The sequence below is a fragment of the Gossypium raimondii genome, chromosome 7 (assembly GCF_025698545.1).
Source record: "Gossypium raimondii isolate GPD5lz chromosome 7, ASM2569854v1, whole genome shotgun sequence".
Taxonomy (NCBI): Eukaryota; Viridiplantae; Streptophyta; class Magnoliopsida; order Malvales; family Malvaceae; genus Gossypium; species Gossypium raimondii.
In genome coordinates, this window is record NC_068571.1 from 51,667,831 (window position 1) to 51,684,732 (window position 16,902).

Sequence of the window (16,902 nt, forward strand, 5' to 3'; positions counted from 1 at the left end):
TGAAAAATTCTATCAAATCATTTTTAATATTTATTATAAAATATATTTAAAAAAATTAAGTTAATGAAAATATTAAGTTTCAGTGAATTGATTTGGTTTCAATTGGTTATCAAATAAGGCATAAGTTTCGCATAACCTTTAAATTTAATTTTATATTAACATTTATGATAAAGTATTTTACATGTCTTTCTACTGTACAAGTGGTGCATTTTGATCCCTATACTTTTAACATGATCAAAAAGTCCTTAAACATTAGGGGGAAAGAGCAAAATTTTCATTATCATAAAAGATGAAAAAACTATTAATTTTATTAGATTAACTTAATTAAACTAATACGATATGACATTTAACTTCATCCATTTGAAATTTGATTCATTGATTAAATGTAACAAGTCGAGTTTTTAAAGTTAGAATGAGTTAGATATACATTTTATATTTCAAACTAACTCTACAGTTATTACCATTTTAATTCTTAGTAACTTTTTCAACTTAATTATGAAAGTGGGAAATTTTATGATATCTATAATAAATTATTTATTTTATGAAACAAGGTATCCTCTCAGAGATGCATGACCCTTTAAACATTTAATTCAACAAACTGATCAAGTAAAAGTATAAAACTTCCCATAAATTTGTTGGGTGGTATTTGTGATTATTGGATCCTTTGTCAATAATACTAAATTGATATCACCAATTTTAGATGATTCTCTCCAATAAACTTTGTTATACTTTGCTAGAATTATATTTCACTATAGTTCTCCAACTTGACAATCATAAGTATCTCATCACACTAGCTCTATCTCGCTAAGGAGCCATATTTTTCTATACATAATTGATGTACTTCACCACCTTTTTTGCTATTGAATTTTACCTAGTCCCATCACGATTTATTCAGACGAACTTATGAAGACATGATCATTCATAATCATCAAAGGCACGTGTCTAAAGGACACCATGACTCATCAAGCTTACTATATAAAAGGCTGCTGGCAGCATGAGAGCCACAAAAAGAACTTGTATATAAGCAATTCAAAAACTCGTACATGGGACATGCAACCTCTCTCTCTCTCTTTCAAACTTTCATAAATATTTCTCTCCCTCTTTCCAACATCAAGCGTCTCTCGCCATGCTTGCCATGTAAACCATCATCAATTGCCATATCCAACTTTGCACCTCAACAAACTTCTTGTGTATTTTAGTGAAATTGTAATTATTTAACTTTGTACACCTGAATATGTGATCTAATTGTTATTACTTTGTTCTATAAAGTTGTCCTTGATATTTTTGTATAAAATGTTAACTGATCACTCACCAACCAATTGAGCCTCTTCAATTAATGATTAGCTATGTAGTTCATGGCCTTTTATGATACGGGAAATGAAAATTTTGGGTCATTTTCCCAACATTCTTACATAAAAGAAATTCACTGTAATTATTATGAAGTGTTTCACCAAATGGATCATGGAGGTAGAAACTCTTTGAACTACTTCACACACGCGCACACATTGGTGAAACACTTTTCAATGTGATTTTTGGGTCTAAAGCAATCTTCCCAACGAATATGGGTTTGAAAACATATAGAGTGTCCCTACGTCTGTCTGTGGAGATTAACTCAGAGAATGATTTTGTTCAACAATTCATTTGGTACAACTATTAGTTTAAGCCCAATTTATCCATTCACAATGGATAATTGCAATCCTAAAGTCAAACTCAAATTGTCACAATCACTCTCCTTAAAACCTCACAATTCAATTAATAATTAATCTCCAATATATTCCCGAATAAGAGGGGTTTGAATACACAATAATCTACTTTCAATTTCTTAAGAAAATCACCCACGATAAGCACACCATCAACATCCTATAAGTAGTCTTCAAATTACTTCATCTCTAAGTCAAACTAGGATAGGTCAACAACCTTCAATAAGTTCAATCCTACTTGAAGTAAATACAATAAACTCCTTAGCAAATAAGTCCCCCATTTGAAATAAATTTGATTAGCAGCTTATCTTCTAAGATGGTAAAGAGTCCTAGTTAAAGTTGAACTTCTAATTCCTTCAACATTGTCACCATATGAAAAAGGACTCAATCAAGGATTCAAACTTTTTTGAATCCGAATTTTATCACATGGATTATCTTGAATAATATTCAAATAAAATTCATCATAAATCAGCTTATTATATCACCTTAAAAACTCTTCTAAGAGATAAGAATAAGGATACTTAATCATCTCCTTCGAATAAATAATAATTTAATTAATTTCATCTCAAACGTCCCTAGCTACTCACTTATTGCTTAACAAGACAGAATCAAGTGCCATGTAGTTAAAAAGTCAAACATGCCAACTCCAAAAACTTTGACAAATACCATGATATTGTTCGAACATGAAGCAGCGAAGTCACTAACACATTGCATTATGCAGGAAGATGGATATGCTAAGATCGAAAATATTTTTGATAGGTTGGTTAGGTATTCATGTATTTTTGGAATCGAGTTGATGATTACAACTTTTTGTTATGGAAGTAAAAAAAAAAAAGAAATTCACAATTACGCGTTTTCATAAAGTATCTTTGTCTTATTTCATCACGATAATTTATTTTTAAAAAAGGAGATCTCATTAGAAAAAATCAAGTAAACACAGAGAGGAAAACCAACGAAAGGAGAGAACTAATCTAAACCCAAGCCAGTAAAAGGGAAACAGTTACAGTAAAAATAGAAACGTTAACGGCGTGAGAGAGAGAAGAGGTAGTAAAAGGTAGGGCCCAACAAACGCTTCCATCATCAAAGCGAAGAAGGGGTAGCTGTCAGAGATTGTGAGGGGAAGGCGACAATTGACCTTCCCAAGGTTTAAAAAGACCACTTACAAAAATAATAATAAAATACTTATTTTTTATTTAAAAATAATTTTAAGCTACTTCAGTGTACGGATTAGCCTTTTCTTGTGGCCCCTTAATTTATTTTTTTTTCTTACCATATAATAATTCAATCTTTTTTTTCAAGATTCTGTATTCCCTTATGATTGATTTTAATTTTAAAATTCAAAGGTAAATTTATTTAATAATTGAGATGATGACAAGTATAAAAAATTATAAAAATAAAATTTAATGCATCAGCTAATAACTAGATTAAAAGAAAATAATTAGTATGACAGTTTAATTAAATATTTTAAAATGTGAATCATAATTGTGCAATTAATACTTAAATAAACCATGGATGATATCTTTGTATTGTTATCCGCTATTTTGATTTCTAAAAAGGGTTCGTAATCGTCAAAAACGCCGAGTTAAACTAATAATACGGCGATTATTCTTTGGCGGGGGAGCAGTTAATAACGGAAAGTAACTTGTAACTGCCAAACAGGATATTTAAAATTATAAATAGTACACGCTTCCCTACACAAACAACATATACAAACACTAAAAAAAAACAACTAAATTACACGTATTTTAATATCAAGCGAACAAAATATAAAATATATTGATTTTTGGTAGAGTTATAAGAGATTTTTAAATAAATTTATTGATTTGGTATTCGATTTTTAAATAAAGCTTTTTCGTTGTTTTATATGAAAATTTGAAAAGATAAAAACATCATTATAATAATATTTCTTTGAAATTTTATTATAATAACTAGTATTTCTATCACACGTAATATGATATTATCATTAATCTTGAGCTAGTGTTGAGTTTTCTTGTGACATCAACTCAAATAATAACATTACAATACTAGAAACTTTATCACATGTGTATTTGTGTGGAACCCACATATTTAGAACACAGATATATGTTTAGAAATAACATACAACAAATAATAAGATGTATGCTTTGAAACTAATTGATAATAACACATGAAATATATACGACATTAAAATAAAAATAGATTAAATTGTAAGTAAAACAAATTTTAAACACATGAATACATGAGACTAAGAATATCAATATACATATTTCCTATTGTTCTTTTGTGAATAAGAGACGAAAGTATCCTCAAATAATATAACTTATTTTAAATACAAAAGGTTATTTTATAATTTTCTTAATCGAGTTGGTGTCCAATTGATTCATGATACCAACTCATTTAGAGATTTTATTAATAGTAATATAAATATACAATTATTAGGGTAATAAAGTGTGCATAATAAAATTAAAATGTATAAATAAATTAAAATAAAACATTGGTTGAGTGATAATTTTAAAGCTTTTTCAATGAAATTGACATGGCCCAAATTCCACTATATGTATATTTTAATTAATTTTAAATTTAAAATACTAAATTACCCTTAAATCATATAATTTATTTTAAATACAAAAAATATTTTTGTAATTTTTCTAATTAACTTGATGTCCGGTTGATTTGTAACATTAACTCAATCAAAATTTATTAATAGTATAGATATTGATTATCCTTCAACATAACGAATATTTTTCAAGTGAAAGTACCATGAAGATTTCAGCCGTAGAAGTTAGATTGTATTTTACTCATTTACTAAAAAAATCAAATTAGTCTTTATACATTAGTTCAAATAGCATATTAGTCATTTTATTAAAATTTTCATCTATTTGTAAGACTAATTTTTAACTGTAAAAATAAATAAAATTGGTAACGGATAAATCAATTTGCTCTCTAATTAAACATATAAAATTAATTTACTCAAAATTTTAAATAAAAAAGACAATATATAATCAACTCTTATACAAATTGTTTTTATTAAAAATGTATTATTGTTTTTATTAATAATTCAAAAATCTTACTAAAAGTAATGACATTTTTACTACTGGATCCAATGATACTAATCTTGAAAACATGACAAATAAGAAAAAAAAATTAAAACAACTCCTTGATTTGTTTCATAATGTAAGAATGAATTAGTCTATTATTATTCCCTTAAATGGAGAAAAAAATTAAAAGAAAGATAATAAGAGAGAGAGAGAGGGAGAGAAAGAGATGGGGTGTTTTTGCAGTATGCAGGGGAAATGGCAGAGCAAAATGGCAGAGAGTTTTTTAACTTTATATGTGAAAATAATTCTTCTTCTTCTCTCTTTCTTTCTCTATCTCTCTCTGTGTATGTGTTTTTTTAACAGTTTGTAAGTATTTTTTCCCTTTAGGAGGGAACTGTATAATGTATATAGGGAAGAAAGAGGGTGTGTGAAATGTGGCAGAGTGATGTGATATAACGAGCCAGAATCCCTCAGTCCTTTGCTGTGCTTCTTCTTCTTATCGTTTTACCTTGTAAAAGAAATTTTTTTTTGCATAAATGAAAAAAATAAATAATAACAATAGTAGGGTACAAGATCAACTATAACAGTGAAGTGTCATAAGAAAAAAATAAAGCTTTTTCTTCCTCTCTTCTCTGTGTGTGTTTTTTGGTTCTCCATCATCGTTTTCCATGTCGGTGAGTTCAAAAAGAAGAGGTTTTCTCCTCTGTGGTTTTTTCAAAGTGGTTTATTTCCCTCTATTTCTCTCTCTCTGGCTCAGATATGGTGTTTTTGGGTGGTTTTGTTTTGAAAAAACTGAGGTTGTTTTGTTTTTGTGTTCTCTTAAGGTGAAATGATGACATCGGTATTTCATTTGGAGTTTGTCTTCTTGGTTTCTCTCTTTTGTTTGGGTTTTGCTTTTGTGGATTCTGAAGATGGTAAGTGATCTCTTTTCTTTTTTCATATAAAAAAAAGTCTCCTTTTCTGGTTTTGTTTGGATGGTTTGAAAATACAAGAAAATAATGGTTAGTTAAGTCAAACTTTTCTTATTCAAAATTTAAAGATTAAATTTGCTGCTTGTTTCCTAACGCTTAAGGCTCATGCTTGAAGCAACAATCTTTTGATTTTTTTCTCTTCCAAAAGGCTTTGAACATAGATTGATTGTTTATGTTGTCTGTCCTTGTATTTAATTTAATTTTTTCTGCAATGAAACCAACATTTCTTGCTTTTGCTTATGTTATGTAATGTAATAAAGGAACAACACTGTTGGAGATAAAGAAGTCTTTTAAAGATGTGGACAATGTTCTATATGACTGGACAGATACACCATCTTCAGATTACTGTGTTTGGAGAGGGGTCACTTGTGACAATGTCACCTTCAATGTCGTTGCACTGTAAGTTTTGATACTATAATTCATTTCTCTTTTCACTTGTTAGCCTATGTTGGTCATTGACATTCTTTATGGTAAGATATTTTCTTTCTTGGTTTTGCCAGAAAAGTTTGTTTTTTTTTTTAAAAGCTGATCCTTGTTTTTTGTTTGGTTTCTGGTACTGTAGTAACCTGTCAGGTTTAAATCTTGATGGGGAAATCTCAACAGCTATTGGAAAGCTCAAGGACCTTGTTACAATGTACTGTTTATTTTTCATTGCCTTTTCTCTTTGAAATCCAATCTTTGTTCTATAACATGAGAAATTTGATATAAACTGTAAGTATATTAGTTGCTCTTATGCATGAAATTTGATTGAGACTGATAAAGGTTGTGTCTTTTTTTATTATCAGTGACCTTAGAGGAAATCGTTTGTCTGGTCAAATACCGGACGAGATTGGTGACTGTTCATCATTGAAAAGCCTGTAAGTAGTTTACTAGAACAGAGCTCAATTGAAGTTTGGTTAAGCATCTTGTAAGTTAAACTGAACATTGTTTTGTTGGAGTTATTAGGGACCTGTCTTTTAATGAGTTATATGGAGACATACCATTTTCAATATCGAAACTGAGGCAACTGGAATTCCTGTAAGTTAATTCGAAGCATTTCTCACTATATATCGCATTACTGCTAATTCTCAGCTTGCTCAGTTCTTCTAATTTTGAAACTTTTAAATGACTGTTCAGAGTTCTGAAAAACAATCAGTTAATTGGACCGATACCTTCAACATTGTCGCAGATTCCAAACTTGAAAGTTCTGTAAGTTCTTTCTTCTTATTACTTTATATTGCCTTATAATTCTCCTGATGTTTTGAAGGAATTTTCTTTCCCTGATATTTGTTTCCAGGGACCTATCACAAAATAAACTGAGTGGAGAAATACCAAGGCTTATCTATTGGAACGAAGTGTTACAGTATTTGTGAGTGTACAATAGTTACTGCACCTTTTCTTTCACTGTATGACAGTCCGATTTATTATTTCTATCTAATCATATCTTCTCATAAATTCTTAGCTTGGATGCTTTTAATTCGTATCTTTTCTTCCTCTTTGTAGTGGTTTGCGAGGAAACAATCTGGTAGGTACACTCTCTCCAGACATGTGCCAGCTAACTGGTTTGTGGTACTTGTAAGTTTCCTTACTATTCTTCTTCTTCTTCTTCTTCTTGTTCATGACCGACTTTCTGTCTTTTGACACGTAAGACTCTTTTCCGGTTTTAACTAAAACTCAATATTGTTCGCAGTGATGTGAGAAACAACAGTTTAACTGGTAACATCCCTCAGAATATAGGCAACTGCACGGCTTTCCAGGTCTTGTATGTACTCATCATTTAGTTCAATGAGGTTTAATGCTTTCAAAGTGCCTATATTGGTTAACCAAAAACATCCGTTTCTTGTGATTGGTAGGGACTTGTCGTACAACCAGCTAACCGGGGAAATTCCTTTCAATATTGGGTTCTTGCAAGTAGCTACATTGTACGTGCCTGAAAATCCCTCTTCTTTTTTCCTTTTTAATGACAATGTACCTACTAACTACTTAGTTTCATATCCAATTTCCTGGTTAGATCTTTGCAAGGTAATCGTCTTTCTGGGAAGATTCCATCTGTTATTGGCCTTATGCAAGCACTTGCTGTATTGTAAGTGCTTTTAACCATCATTTGAATTCTCTCTTTTTGTCGTGTTATCAATCTTATCTATGGTTGTTTTCTTGTGTATACTATCCAGGGATTTAAGCTGCAACAAGTTAAGTGGACCCATCCCTCCCATCTTAGGGAATCTGACCTACACAGAAAAATTGTAAGTAGGTACTTACTGTATGTATATTTCAATATCATTTGTTAGTCCTGATTGCAACTTGTAAGTTTTAGAATATGGAACGCAAAGTATAATGACACAGCTGCTAGTATTATTCTTGAACAATGTTTTGATGGCCATATACCATATGCTGTAGATATTTGCATGGTAACCAACTGTCTGGATCAATTCCTCCTGAGCTGGGAAATATGACAAAGCTTCACTACTTGTAAGATTAATTTTCTTTGTTTACGTTTCATACTTCCGGTGCTAAGTGGCCTCTGCCAAACTTCTTCTCTGTATCTCGACTGTCCACATAAAACATCGGTTATGTCGATACCTATAAAAGCAATTTTCAGCCATCTCAACCATCGGTTTGCTTTGTGCAGGGAGCTGAATGATAATTATCTTACAGGACTTATTCCACCTGAGCTAGGGAAGTTAACAGAACTGTTTGATCTGTATGTTAGTCCTACTGGTTGTTCAAATGTATAAGTTAAGCTATGCCATAATCACTGATACAACTTTTTGCAGAAATGTTGCCAACAACCATCTTGAAGGGCCTATTCCTGAAAATCTTAGCTCCTGTACAAATCTCAACAGCCTGTAAGCATTGATCTCATTTCCATAATTTTTATTCTTTTAAATTTGAACAGTTTTAAGGTAGTTATCGATTGATTGATTTGATGACAGCAATGTGCATGGAAACAAGTTGAATGGAACCATTCCACCTGCTTTTGAAAGGCTAGAGAGTATGACTTATTTGTAAGCTTCGGCCTTGTTATACCAAAATGCGTGACTCAAATGCTAAGCATCTTGCATAATGTACCTTAGAAATATCATCGCTTTAATCATGAATTTTTTATCTCAGGAATCTCTCCTCGAATGATATCAAGGGTTTTATAGCAATTGAGCTTTCACGTATCGGGAATTTAGATACATTGTAAGTATTAAGTGCCATAAGGTCTTCCTCTTTGTTGATTTTTTTTTTGTTCTTATTTGTTGTTTGGTTTTTAGGGACATTTCTAACAACAAAATTAGTGGCTCCATTCCTTCATCTCTCGGTGATTTGGAACACCTTCTGAAGCTGTGAGTACATCGGGAAAATCATATCCAACCTTCTAGTTTAAGTGATTAGCAAATATTTTTATCATTGCTTTATTTGTTCTTGTAGGAATTTAAGCAGAAATAATTTGACCGGAGTCATTCCGGCAGAATTTGGTAACCTAAGAAGCGTTTTAGAAATGTAAGAAATCTTGATTTTTCTGCCATGAAAATAGAAATAGGTTAGAGCCTTAAGTAGTACTTGTCTTATGCTTCTACATTGCAGAGACCTTTCAAATAATCATCTCTCAGGCATTATTCCTCGGGAACTTGCACAGCTTCAGGACCTGTACTCATTGTAAGTTACTTTTTCAGCACCAATTCCGAACATTTTAAGTGTTGGAAAGAACATGCCGGCATACACAACACTTCCATTGATTGTATCTGTGTTAATGAGAACATGTTGGAATAAATGGTGGCATTTTATGGCCTTCGCAAAACCTTAACGCTCTAGCAAAACACCTCATGTGCCTAAATATCTTATATGGTCTTGACTTAGAATAGAATATTTGCTCTTGTTTATAAGCTGCTGGTTCTATATAATGCAGGAGAATAGAAAACAATAATTCATCCGGAGATTTGATGTCACTAATCAACTGTATTAGTCTTTACCAATTTTATGGCCTTCGCAAAACCTTAACGCTCTAGCAAAACATCTCATGTACCTAAATATCTTATATGGTCTTGACTTAGAATAGAATATTTGCTCTTGTTTATAAGCTGCTGGTTCTATATAATGCAGGAGAATAGAAAACAATAATTTATCCGGAGATTTGATGTCACTAATCAACTGTATTAGTCTTACCAACTTGTGAGTTGACGGTTCACTAGATTTTGTACTTTATTTTCGGTTTAGGGTTGCATTATATAATCCCCTAACTTTTCTTGAAACATTGCAGGAATGTATCCCATAACAATCTTGCAGGTGATATTCCCACAAGCAATAACTTTTCAAGATTCTCACCAGACAGGTAAGATTTCGCTAGTTTGCATTCTAAACAAATATCCGTGAACCGAAAAGCTATATTTAGCTGCTACCCTTTTTCGCAAGCAAAGCTGAGTTCAAACTGCCATCTCATTGCAGTTTCATTGGAAATCCCGGGCTCTGTGGCTATTGGCTTTCTTCTACATGCCACGGGTCTCATCCCGCGGAGAGAGGTATTGATTACCTTAGAGAGTGATGTATTTTTATCTTATATGTTGATACTATGAATGGCTATAAGCTTTAAGGCAGATGTTAAAGTTAGAAACTGAAAAGGCATTAGAACTAGAAAACGGATATCAAAACAATGAGCTACCACCTCATAGTTTGTTTTGGCACCTATGCATGGAGTTCTTGGCAACTACCATTCCCTATTGTAGTTGGTCAATGTTTTCTTGGCATGTTTAATCTGTCAGTTATCTTTGGTTGATTATTCATTTTGTTGTGCTCACTTATCTATGCAGTTTCAATCTCTAAAGCTGCAATCCTCGGCATTGCACTTGGTGCTCTTGTGATTCTTCTAATGATCTTGATCGCAGCATGTAGCCCGCACAATCCTACACCTTTTCCAGATGGATCACTGGATAAGCCAGGTGCCTTGCCTTCTCCTTTATGTGTAAACCTATGAAGTCCTCTTGATTTGGAGTATATAGTACATAAAAATACTTATTGCGAACTGTTAGTCAGTTTTTGTTCCTTTTTCTTAAAGATACCTTATTGAAACTTATGGCCCTTGTTATTGATTCATGGACTTCTTGACGGCAGTTACTTACTCAAGACCGAAATTGGTGATCCTTCACATGAATATGGCACTTCATGTATACGAGGACATTATGAGGGTGACTGAGAATCTGAGTGAGAAGTATATAATTGGTAGTGGTGCATCAAGCACGGTCTACAAATGTGTTCTTAAGAATTGCAGGCCAGTTGCCATCAAGAGGCTTTACTCTCATTATCCACAATGCTTGAAGGAATTCGAGACAGAACTCGAGACAATTGGGAGTATTAAGCACCGAAATCTGGTCAGCCTTCAAGGGTATTCTCTCTCCCCGTCTCGGAACCTTCTCTTCTATGACTATATGGAAAATGGCAGTCTCTGGGATCTCCTCCATGGTAAGTTTGTTTCCAAGAACAAACCAGTTCCATGTGTTAGAATATGTTTTGGTGTTTCTTTAGCTTCTCTCTAAGCTCATTTACGTGTCATGAATTACAAGTTTGTTCTTTTCTTGCAGTTTCTACCAAGAGGAAAGTTCTCGGTTGGGACATTCGATTGAAGATTGCACTTGGAGCTGCACAAGGGTTAGCGTATTTACATCATGACTGTAGTCCACGAATCATCCACAGGGATGTGAAGTCATCAAACATTTTGTTGGACAAGGATTTAGAGGCTCATCTTACTGATTTTGGCATTGCTAAAAGCTTATGCATATCAAAGTCTCACACTTCTACATACGTAATGGGCACCATTGGTTATATAGACCCTGAATATGCTCGCACTTCTCGCCTGACTGAGAAATCTGACGTTTACAGCTATGGGATTGTTCTACTTGAGTTACTAACTGGAAGGAAACCTGTAGACAATGAATCCAGTCTTCATCATCTGGTAAGTTTTTATATCCATCTATAATTCGGGTTTGAAGTAGTTTAAAAACTGTATTGATATCACGTTCTTAACAGATTCTGTCAAAGGCTGCTAATGATGCCGTCATGGAAACCACTGATCCGGAGATCACTGCAACTTGCAAAGATCTTGGAGCTGTTAAGAAAGTTTTTCAGCTTGCCCTTCTATGCACCAAGAGACACCCATTGGATCGACCAACAATGCATGAAGTGACACGAGTTCTAGGAAGCCTAAGGCCATTGGAACCCCCGGCAAAGCAACCAACCACAATCCCACCGGCACCACTTCCATCTACCAAGGTCACTTCTTACATGGATGAGTATGCAAATCTCAAGACTCCACACTTAGTCAATTGCCCATCTATGAGTACCTCAGATGCACAACTTTTCATCAACTTCGGAGAGGTTATATCTCGAAACAGTGAGTGAAAGGAAGTCCAAAGTCGTCAAATTTAAAATCAAAATTAAAATATTTCATGAATGTGCATTAGATGATTGAAAGATGAAAAAGATGATGGGAAATTGTGTATAAAGACTCTGGTAGACTGGTATCAATTATTGCAGCTTAGAGAGAAAAATAGCAAAAAGCAACCCCAAAGATGCTAGCTAGTAATAGTACTACAAATTCATATGGTTGTATACTGTACTATATCAAATTATGGTAGTAATTTTTGGCTTTTTGTCTAAAGTGGGACCTCTGGCATTTAACAACCAAGTTTCTGGCATGGTGGGGGAAAGGTGTTGGGTCTTGGGTGCTTTCAGCTCTGCATAAACCCCATTATATGTGTGACCAGCAATAATGCACTGATAAACCCTTAGCTGTGTTCTACCTCCGTAACTGGGCCTTATCGGTTCCATGTCTTTTAATAGGTAGCCATCGACTTGCTTTAATGTCACCATCTTATTAACCTTGTTGGGGTTTGTGCCTTTGTCCCATAGGTGGAAACTTAATGTCTTAACCCGCCTAGGGTTTTCCCTTTACAGATTGGCACCTCAAAAGAATAATATGGTGAATTAAAAGATCCATCAAGCCGGTAGTATTCACTAGTCATCTTTAATTTGTTTATGGTACAAGTCATCATATGTTTGATGAAGGATTAAAACAAATACATGTAGAAGATTTCACATGGTAAAAGTTTAAAACTTCATGGCATTTAGAAGATCTCACATGGTAGCTGCCAGGATTTTAGTAGCTCTTGTACTAAGAAAAAAAAGATTACATTATGCTTTTTACTAAAAATTGAGTAAATTAATCTTTAGAAGGTTAAAATTTTCATTTATTTTTAAGAGTAAAAATTTTTCACCTCAAAATGATATATGTGAAAATACTAAATTAAAGAGAGACAAAATTTATTTATTTTTCAAGTAAATAAAATAAAATTCAATTTAACTCCTATGATTATCTTTTACCCACTTTTGCTCCTTTTCCTTCTGATTGGCAAATGTGCTCTACTTTAAAATGAATCATTCCACTGAACTCAAAAACAAGCTTCATTGTGTATAAATACAACAAACTAACAGGTTAATTCATGAAAGCTAGTTCAATTGATTTATAGCTAACAAATCAAACACATTGGAAATCAATTTCAAGAAATCAAAGTTTTGATTCAAAAAAACTTAGCTACCAATAGGAAAATGAAATCAACACTTCATTAGCATCATATGATCTCAAAAATGAAAACTACAGACTGACAAAAAAATCCTTGTGGAGGCCAACAATTTCTTCTCTCTCTCTCTCTCTCTTTTTTTTCCATCAAATAAAGATTAACAAGGAGGAGCCAATCATAAAAAGTATATCAAACTCATGTAAAACTATAACAGTCAGTTATATTCACGTACATCAGCCAATGAAAAAGACCGCCAGTTAGAGAAATTCCGGCCACCACTCGACGGTGATGAAGAAGGGGTAATACTAATACTGTTATTATACAAAGAAACCATTTTCGTTTGTGGGTGTAATGGAGGTAGTAATAACCTAGGACTGGAAGTTGAAGAAGAATCCTCACCAGCGCTTGAAAAACTATCAGTCTCAGAACCACTCATTGCAACAGCAAGTGCTAATGTGCTTTTACTTGAACTTATTGGTCTAATGAACTTTTTGCTCCTGTTTTTATCCCATATATGATTGATTGCTAATAAATTTCTCCTTCTTCTAGTATAAGCATTTTCAGGTTTTGCTATGTCTTTAATGGAGGAAGCTGATGATGCATCGACTAAACTCGTGTAAGACTTTGATTTTCCATTGTAGAAACTCGAGATGCTTCTCCTGCAAGAAAACCCAGACTTTTTTTAGCATATTAATCAATAAATTATAACAAAAGGAAAGATTTTTATTTTTGGTTTTTGGTTTTTTTTACCTCATAGGCAAGACCTGCTCAAGGGAATTCATCATATCTAAAGGACCATTATAAGAGCTTTGAACTTCATTTTCCTCGCAATCACCACCGTCCGATGATATTCCGGATACCTCATCACTGTTCTTCCCGATCGAAGACGACGTCGTAGTAGACGACGAAACCCTCCAGTCATCCTCCTCCTCTTCAACCGCCGCCGTCTCCGCCAATAACAACTGCTTCGTTTCCTTAACCGGCGGCGGCGATTCGAATTTAGAACTATCGCAAGCGCAGTTCATTACCCGCCCGAACCCCGCCGATTCTATCCGTTCCAACGCGATCGACATGATCAAAATTCTTCAATCTTTCACCACCCAAAATAGCAAAAGGATCAAAAAGAAAGAAAACCCAAAGAAAAAATCGAATGAACAAACGTAAAGAAAAGCAGATATGAATGAATGAAGGGATGGGGGTTGATTCGATTTGGGGATTTGTTTGTTTGTTGTTAATTATATATATAAATGGATTTATGAATTGAATTAAAGCAAGTGGGGGACTCTTATCCTCATCCACTCATTGTCAGAAAAATTTCCTTTTTTTAAAACATATCGATTGAAAATAAAAATAAAAATTGGCTGGTTTCATCAGGTGTTTCCGTGTGCAGAATACCATGTCTGCAGTTGGCACCACATGTAAGAATTTTGATTTTATTCTAGTTTTAGTCCCTGTACTATGCTGAAATTAAAGATTTAGTCTCTATTTTAATTTAGGCCAAATTCTATAAGTTATCGATTTAGACTTCAATCATGATAAGACTATAACCATTATGTTCATCAAGCTAAATAATGTTGTCTCTAAAATCTTATACAACAAATATCTTATCACATTTATAATGTCATGTCAATGTTCTATTTTTACATAATACTCACAGAAACAGTTACGCTATTTTAATTAATAGATTTAACAACTACTGTTTGAGCAAAGATTGAAATTTCAAATTTTAAAGAGCATAGGGATCGAAAATGATCAAATTGGAGATTAGAGACCAAATTCGCACCTTATGCATAGTACGAGACTAATAATAATATTTAACCTAACAGATTTAACTACTATTGTTTGAGTTAGGGTTTAAATTTCAAAATTCAAAAAAAAATATAGAGAAAAATGTTGATCAAATTAGAATACATAAACTAATTTTGAAATTCCGATTCAACAGAATCTGATGACATTGTTAGTAGCTACAATTAAAACGATGAAGTGATTTTTCTGAAAACAAACTTAAGTATTCAACTAACATATAAATTTATTCTTGGTTCAGCATGGAAGATTGGATTTTTACTTTATCTTGACTTGACCATGTGATCGAATAATAATATTCACATAATCATTTTAATGGTAGAAACGAACAATGTTATCGGTTTGGACCCAATAATAAGATTATAAAATACAAGGACCAAATTATGTGAAACAAAAATCTAAGAATCAAATTGCATCATAGTAGAGTGACTAAAATCGAAATTAGACCAAAATCTCAATTATTGATTAATTATTTATCTAATAAAAAGATTTGAGGATATATACATATAAGAAAAAAAAGTGATAAAATCAAAACAAATAAAAACTGCATTAATTGAAAGATTATTGGTGATGTGCGTGCCACGTGGAATAGTATTAAGAAACAAGGTGGTGGATATGGATATATATGACGTGGCAATGATGAGGGTCTTTGGGCATGGCGAGCCTTATCCATATTTGGGGGACCACGCGTTTAACCTTTTTTTTAATAATAATTTTTTAATTTAATTTAATTTAATTTATTGTGTATGGAAGGGGGGGAAGGGATTGGATAAGAATATAGAAAAGATGATTGTCTCCCTTATGTCTAATCTCCTTTTTGATAAGAACATTTGCAATCAATTGCTTTAAGGATTTGGTTTAGATATACTTAATAATTCCTTTAGTCCTTATTTTTATTAATTAAATTGAATTAAATAATTATTTTAAAATTTTAATTTAATCCTTAAAGTTTTTTTTTATATTCAGTAAGAAAAATTATTTACTGTGGATAGTGATGCATATGATCTATTTCTCTCAATCATCGTTCTCATTAGACCTGTCCATGGGTCGGGCTCGGAAAAAAATTTCGGGCCAGCCTCCTAGGCCCGGGCCCGGCCCGACCCGAATTATGGGCCTGAAATTTTGCCCAAGCCCGGCCTGGGAAAAATATCATAATCCCGAGCTCGGCCCGGCCCATTTTTAATAAACATTAAAAAATTATTTTAAAAATAAAAAAATAAAAGAATATTTTAAAAGTATTTAAAAATTAAAAATTAAAAAATAAAAATAAAAATATATAATTATTATATTCGGGCCTCAACGGGTCTCATTTTTTTGCCCAAGCCCATATTTCGGGCCTATATTTTTACCCAAACCCTCCCATATTTCGGGCGGGCCGCCCGGCCCATGGACAGGTCTAGTTCTCATCCATTCCATAGTATCAATTCTACATGCAATTCGTTTTGGGTTATGTTGAATTAACGGAGGGATCAATTGGACATATATAATTAGGATTCAAATAATTTGTGATAAGTTTTGATTCTTCGTCTATTAAGTGCGATATCATTTGATTATGGATTCATTCAATTAAAGTATCATGCCTGAACTCTCGCTTATTATATACCATTACGAAAGTAACCTATAGATACTTGACAAATAACCTTGTCATAAGTGTGTTATTCCTACAATATATGTTTTATCTCTTTGGGTTAAATATGTTCATCCAATGTGATCTTATTGTATCTCATGGTAATTATTACATCTTATTTCACTTTTTCATCTATCATGTAATGTTAATAAGAGGATATAATTTACCTTTAATTAGGCTACTAATTTTACTATTGTAAATGAAGTTATGTCATATAGAAGTCGTATACCCAATGTATCGACTTTTGATTCT

General features: G+C 32.7%; 2 protein-coding genes across 5 annotated transcripts; one reads left to right on the forward strand and one right to left on the reverse strand.

Annotated features, from left to right (window-relative positions):
• The first annotated feature begins 4,928 nt into the window (after positions 1 to 4,928).
• LOC105800195 (LRR receptor-like serine/threonine-protein kinase ERECTA) lies at positions 4,929 to 12,301 on the forward strand. 4 transcript variants are annotated; one of them, XM_052633193.1, is made up of 28 exons: positions 4,929 to 5,061; positions 5,542 to 5,631; positions 5,949 to 6,087; positions 6,251 to 6,322; positions 6,474 to 6,545; positions 6,634 to 6,705; positions 6,805 to 6,876; positions 6,965 to 7,036; positions 7,171 to 7,242; positions 7,358 to 7,429; positions 7,521 to 7,589; positions 7,679 to 7,750; positions 7,839 to 7,910; positions 8,065 to 8,136; positions 8,297 to 8,368; positions 8,442 to 8,513; positions 8,601 to 8,672; positions 8,779 to 8,850; positions 8,925 to 8,996; positions 9,082 to 9,153; positions 9,238 to 9,309; positions 9,754 to 9,822; positions 9,911 to 9,982; positions 10,096 to 10,169; positions 10,458 to 10,586; positions 10,759 to 11,106; positions 11,226 to 11,596; positions 11,671 to 12,301. In XM_052633193.1, the coding sequence occupies exons 1-28, from the start codon at positions 4,944 to 4,946 to the stop codon at positions 12,040 to 12,042; spliced, it is 3,075 nt and encodes a 1,024-aa protein (XP_052489153.1). In that variant the 5' UTR covers positions 4,929 to 4,943; the 3' UTR covers positions 12,043 to 12,301. The 4 variants fall into 4 exon arrangements, with proteins under 4 accessions (XP_052489153.1, XP_012486667.1, XP_012486744.1 ...); XM_012631213.2 differs by having other exon boundaries at positions 4,958 to 5,012; XM_012631290.2 differs by having other exon boundaries at positions 5,041 to 5,391.
• A 942-nt stretch (positions 12,302 to 13,243) lies between these two features.
• LOC105800652 (protein OXIDATIVE STRESS 3 LIKE 1) lies at positions 13,244 to 14,447 on the reverse strand. The gene is made up of 2 exons (XM_012631932.2): positions 13,971 to 14,447; positions 13,244 to 13,879 (listed from the first exon to the last, which is right to left on the reverse strand). Exons 1-2 carry the CDS (start codon positions 14,291 to 14,293, stop codon positions 13,435 to 13,437), a joined length of 768 nt encoding a protein of 255 aa, XP_012487386.1. The 5' UTR covers positions 14,294 to 14,447; the 3' UTR covers positions 13,244 to 13,434.
• Positions 14,448 to 16,902: the final 2,455 nt, after the last annotated feature.

Bases quoted from the DNA above. Each gene is read 5' to 3' on its own strand.
- LOC105800195 (XM_052633193.1), top strand. From the start codon at position 4,944: ATGGGGTGTTTTTGCAGTATGCAGGGGAAATGGCAGAGCAAAATGGCA. The intron at 6,877-6,964 runs GTAAGTTCTTTC...ATTTGTTTCCAG, and splicing joins ATTCCAAACTTGAAAGTTCT to GGACCTATCACAAAATAAAC. The intron at 9,154-9,237 runs GTAAGAAATCTT...TCTACATTGCAG, and splicing joins CTAAGAAGCGTTTTAGAAAT to AGACCTTTCAAATAATCATC.
- LOC105800652 (XM_012631932.2), bottom strand. From the start codon at position 14,293: ATGTCGATCGCGTTGGAACGGATAGAATCGGCGGGGTTCGGGCGGGTA. The intron at 13,880-13,970 runs GTAAAAAAAACC...GTTTTCTTGCAG, and splicing joins GAGCAGGTCTTGCCTATGAG to GAGAAGCATCTCGAGTTTCT.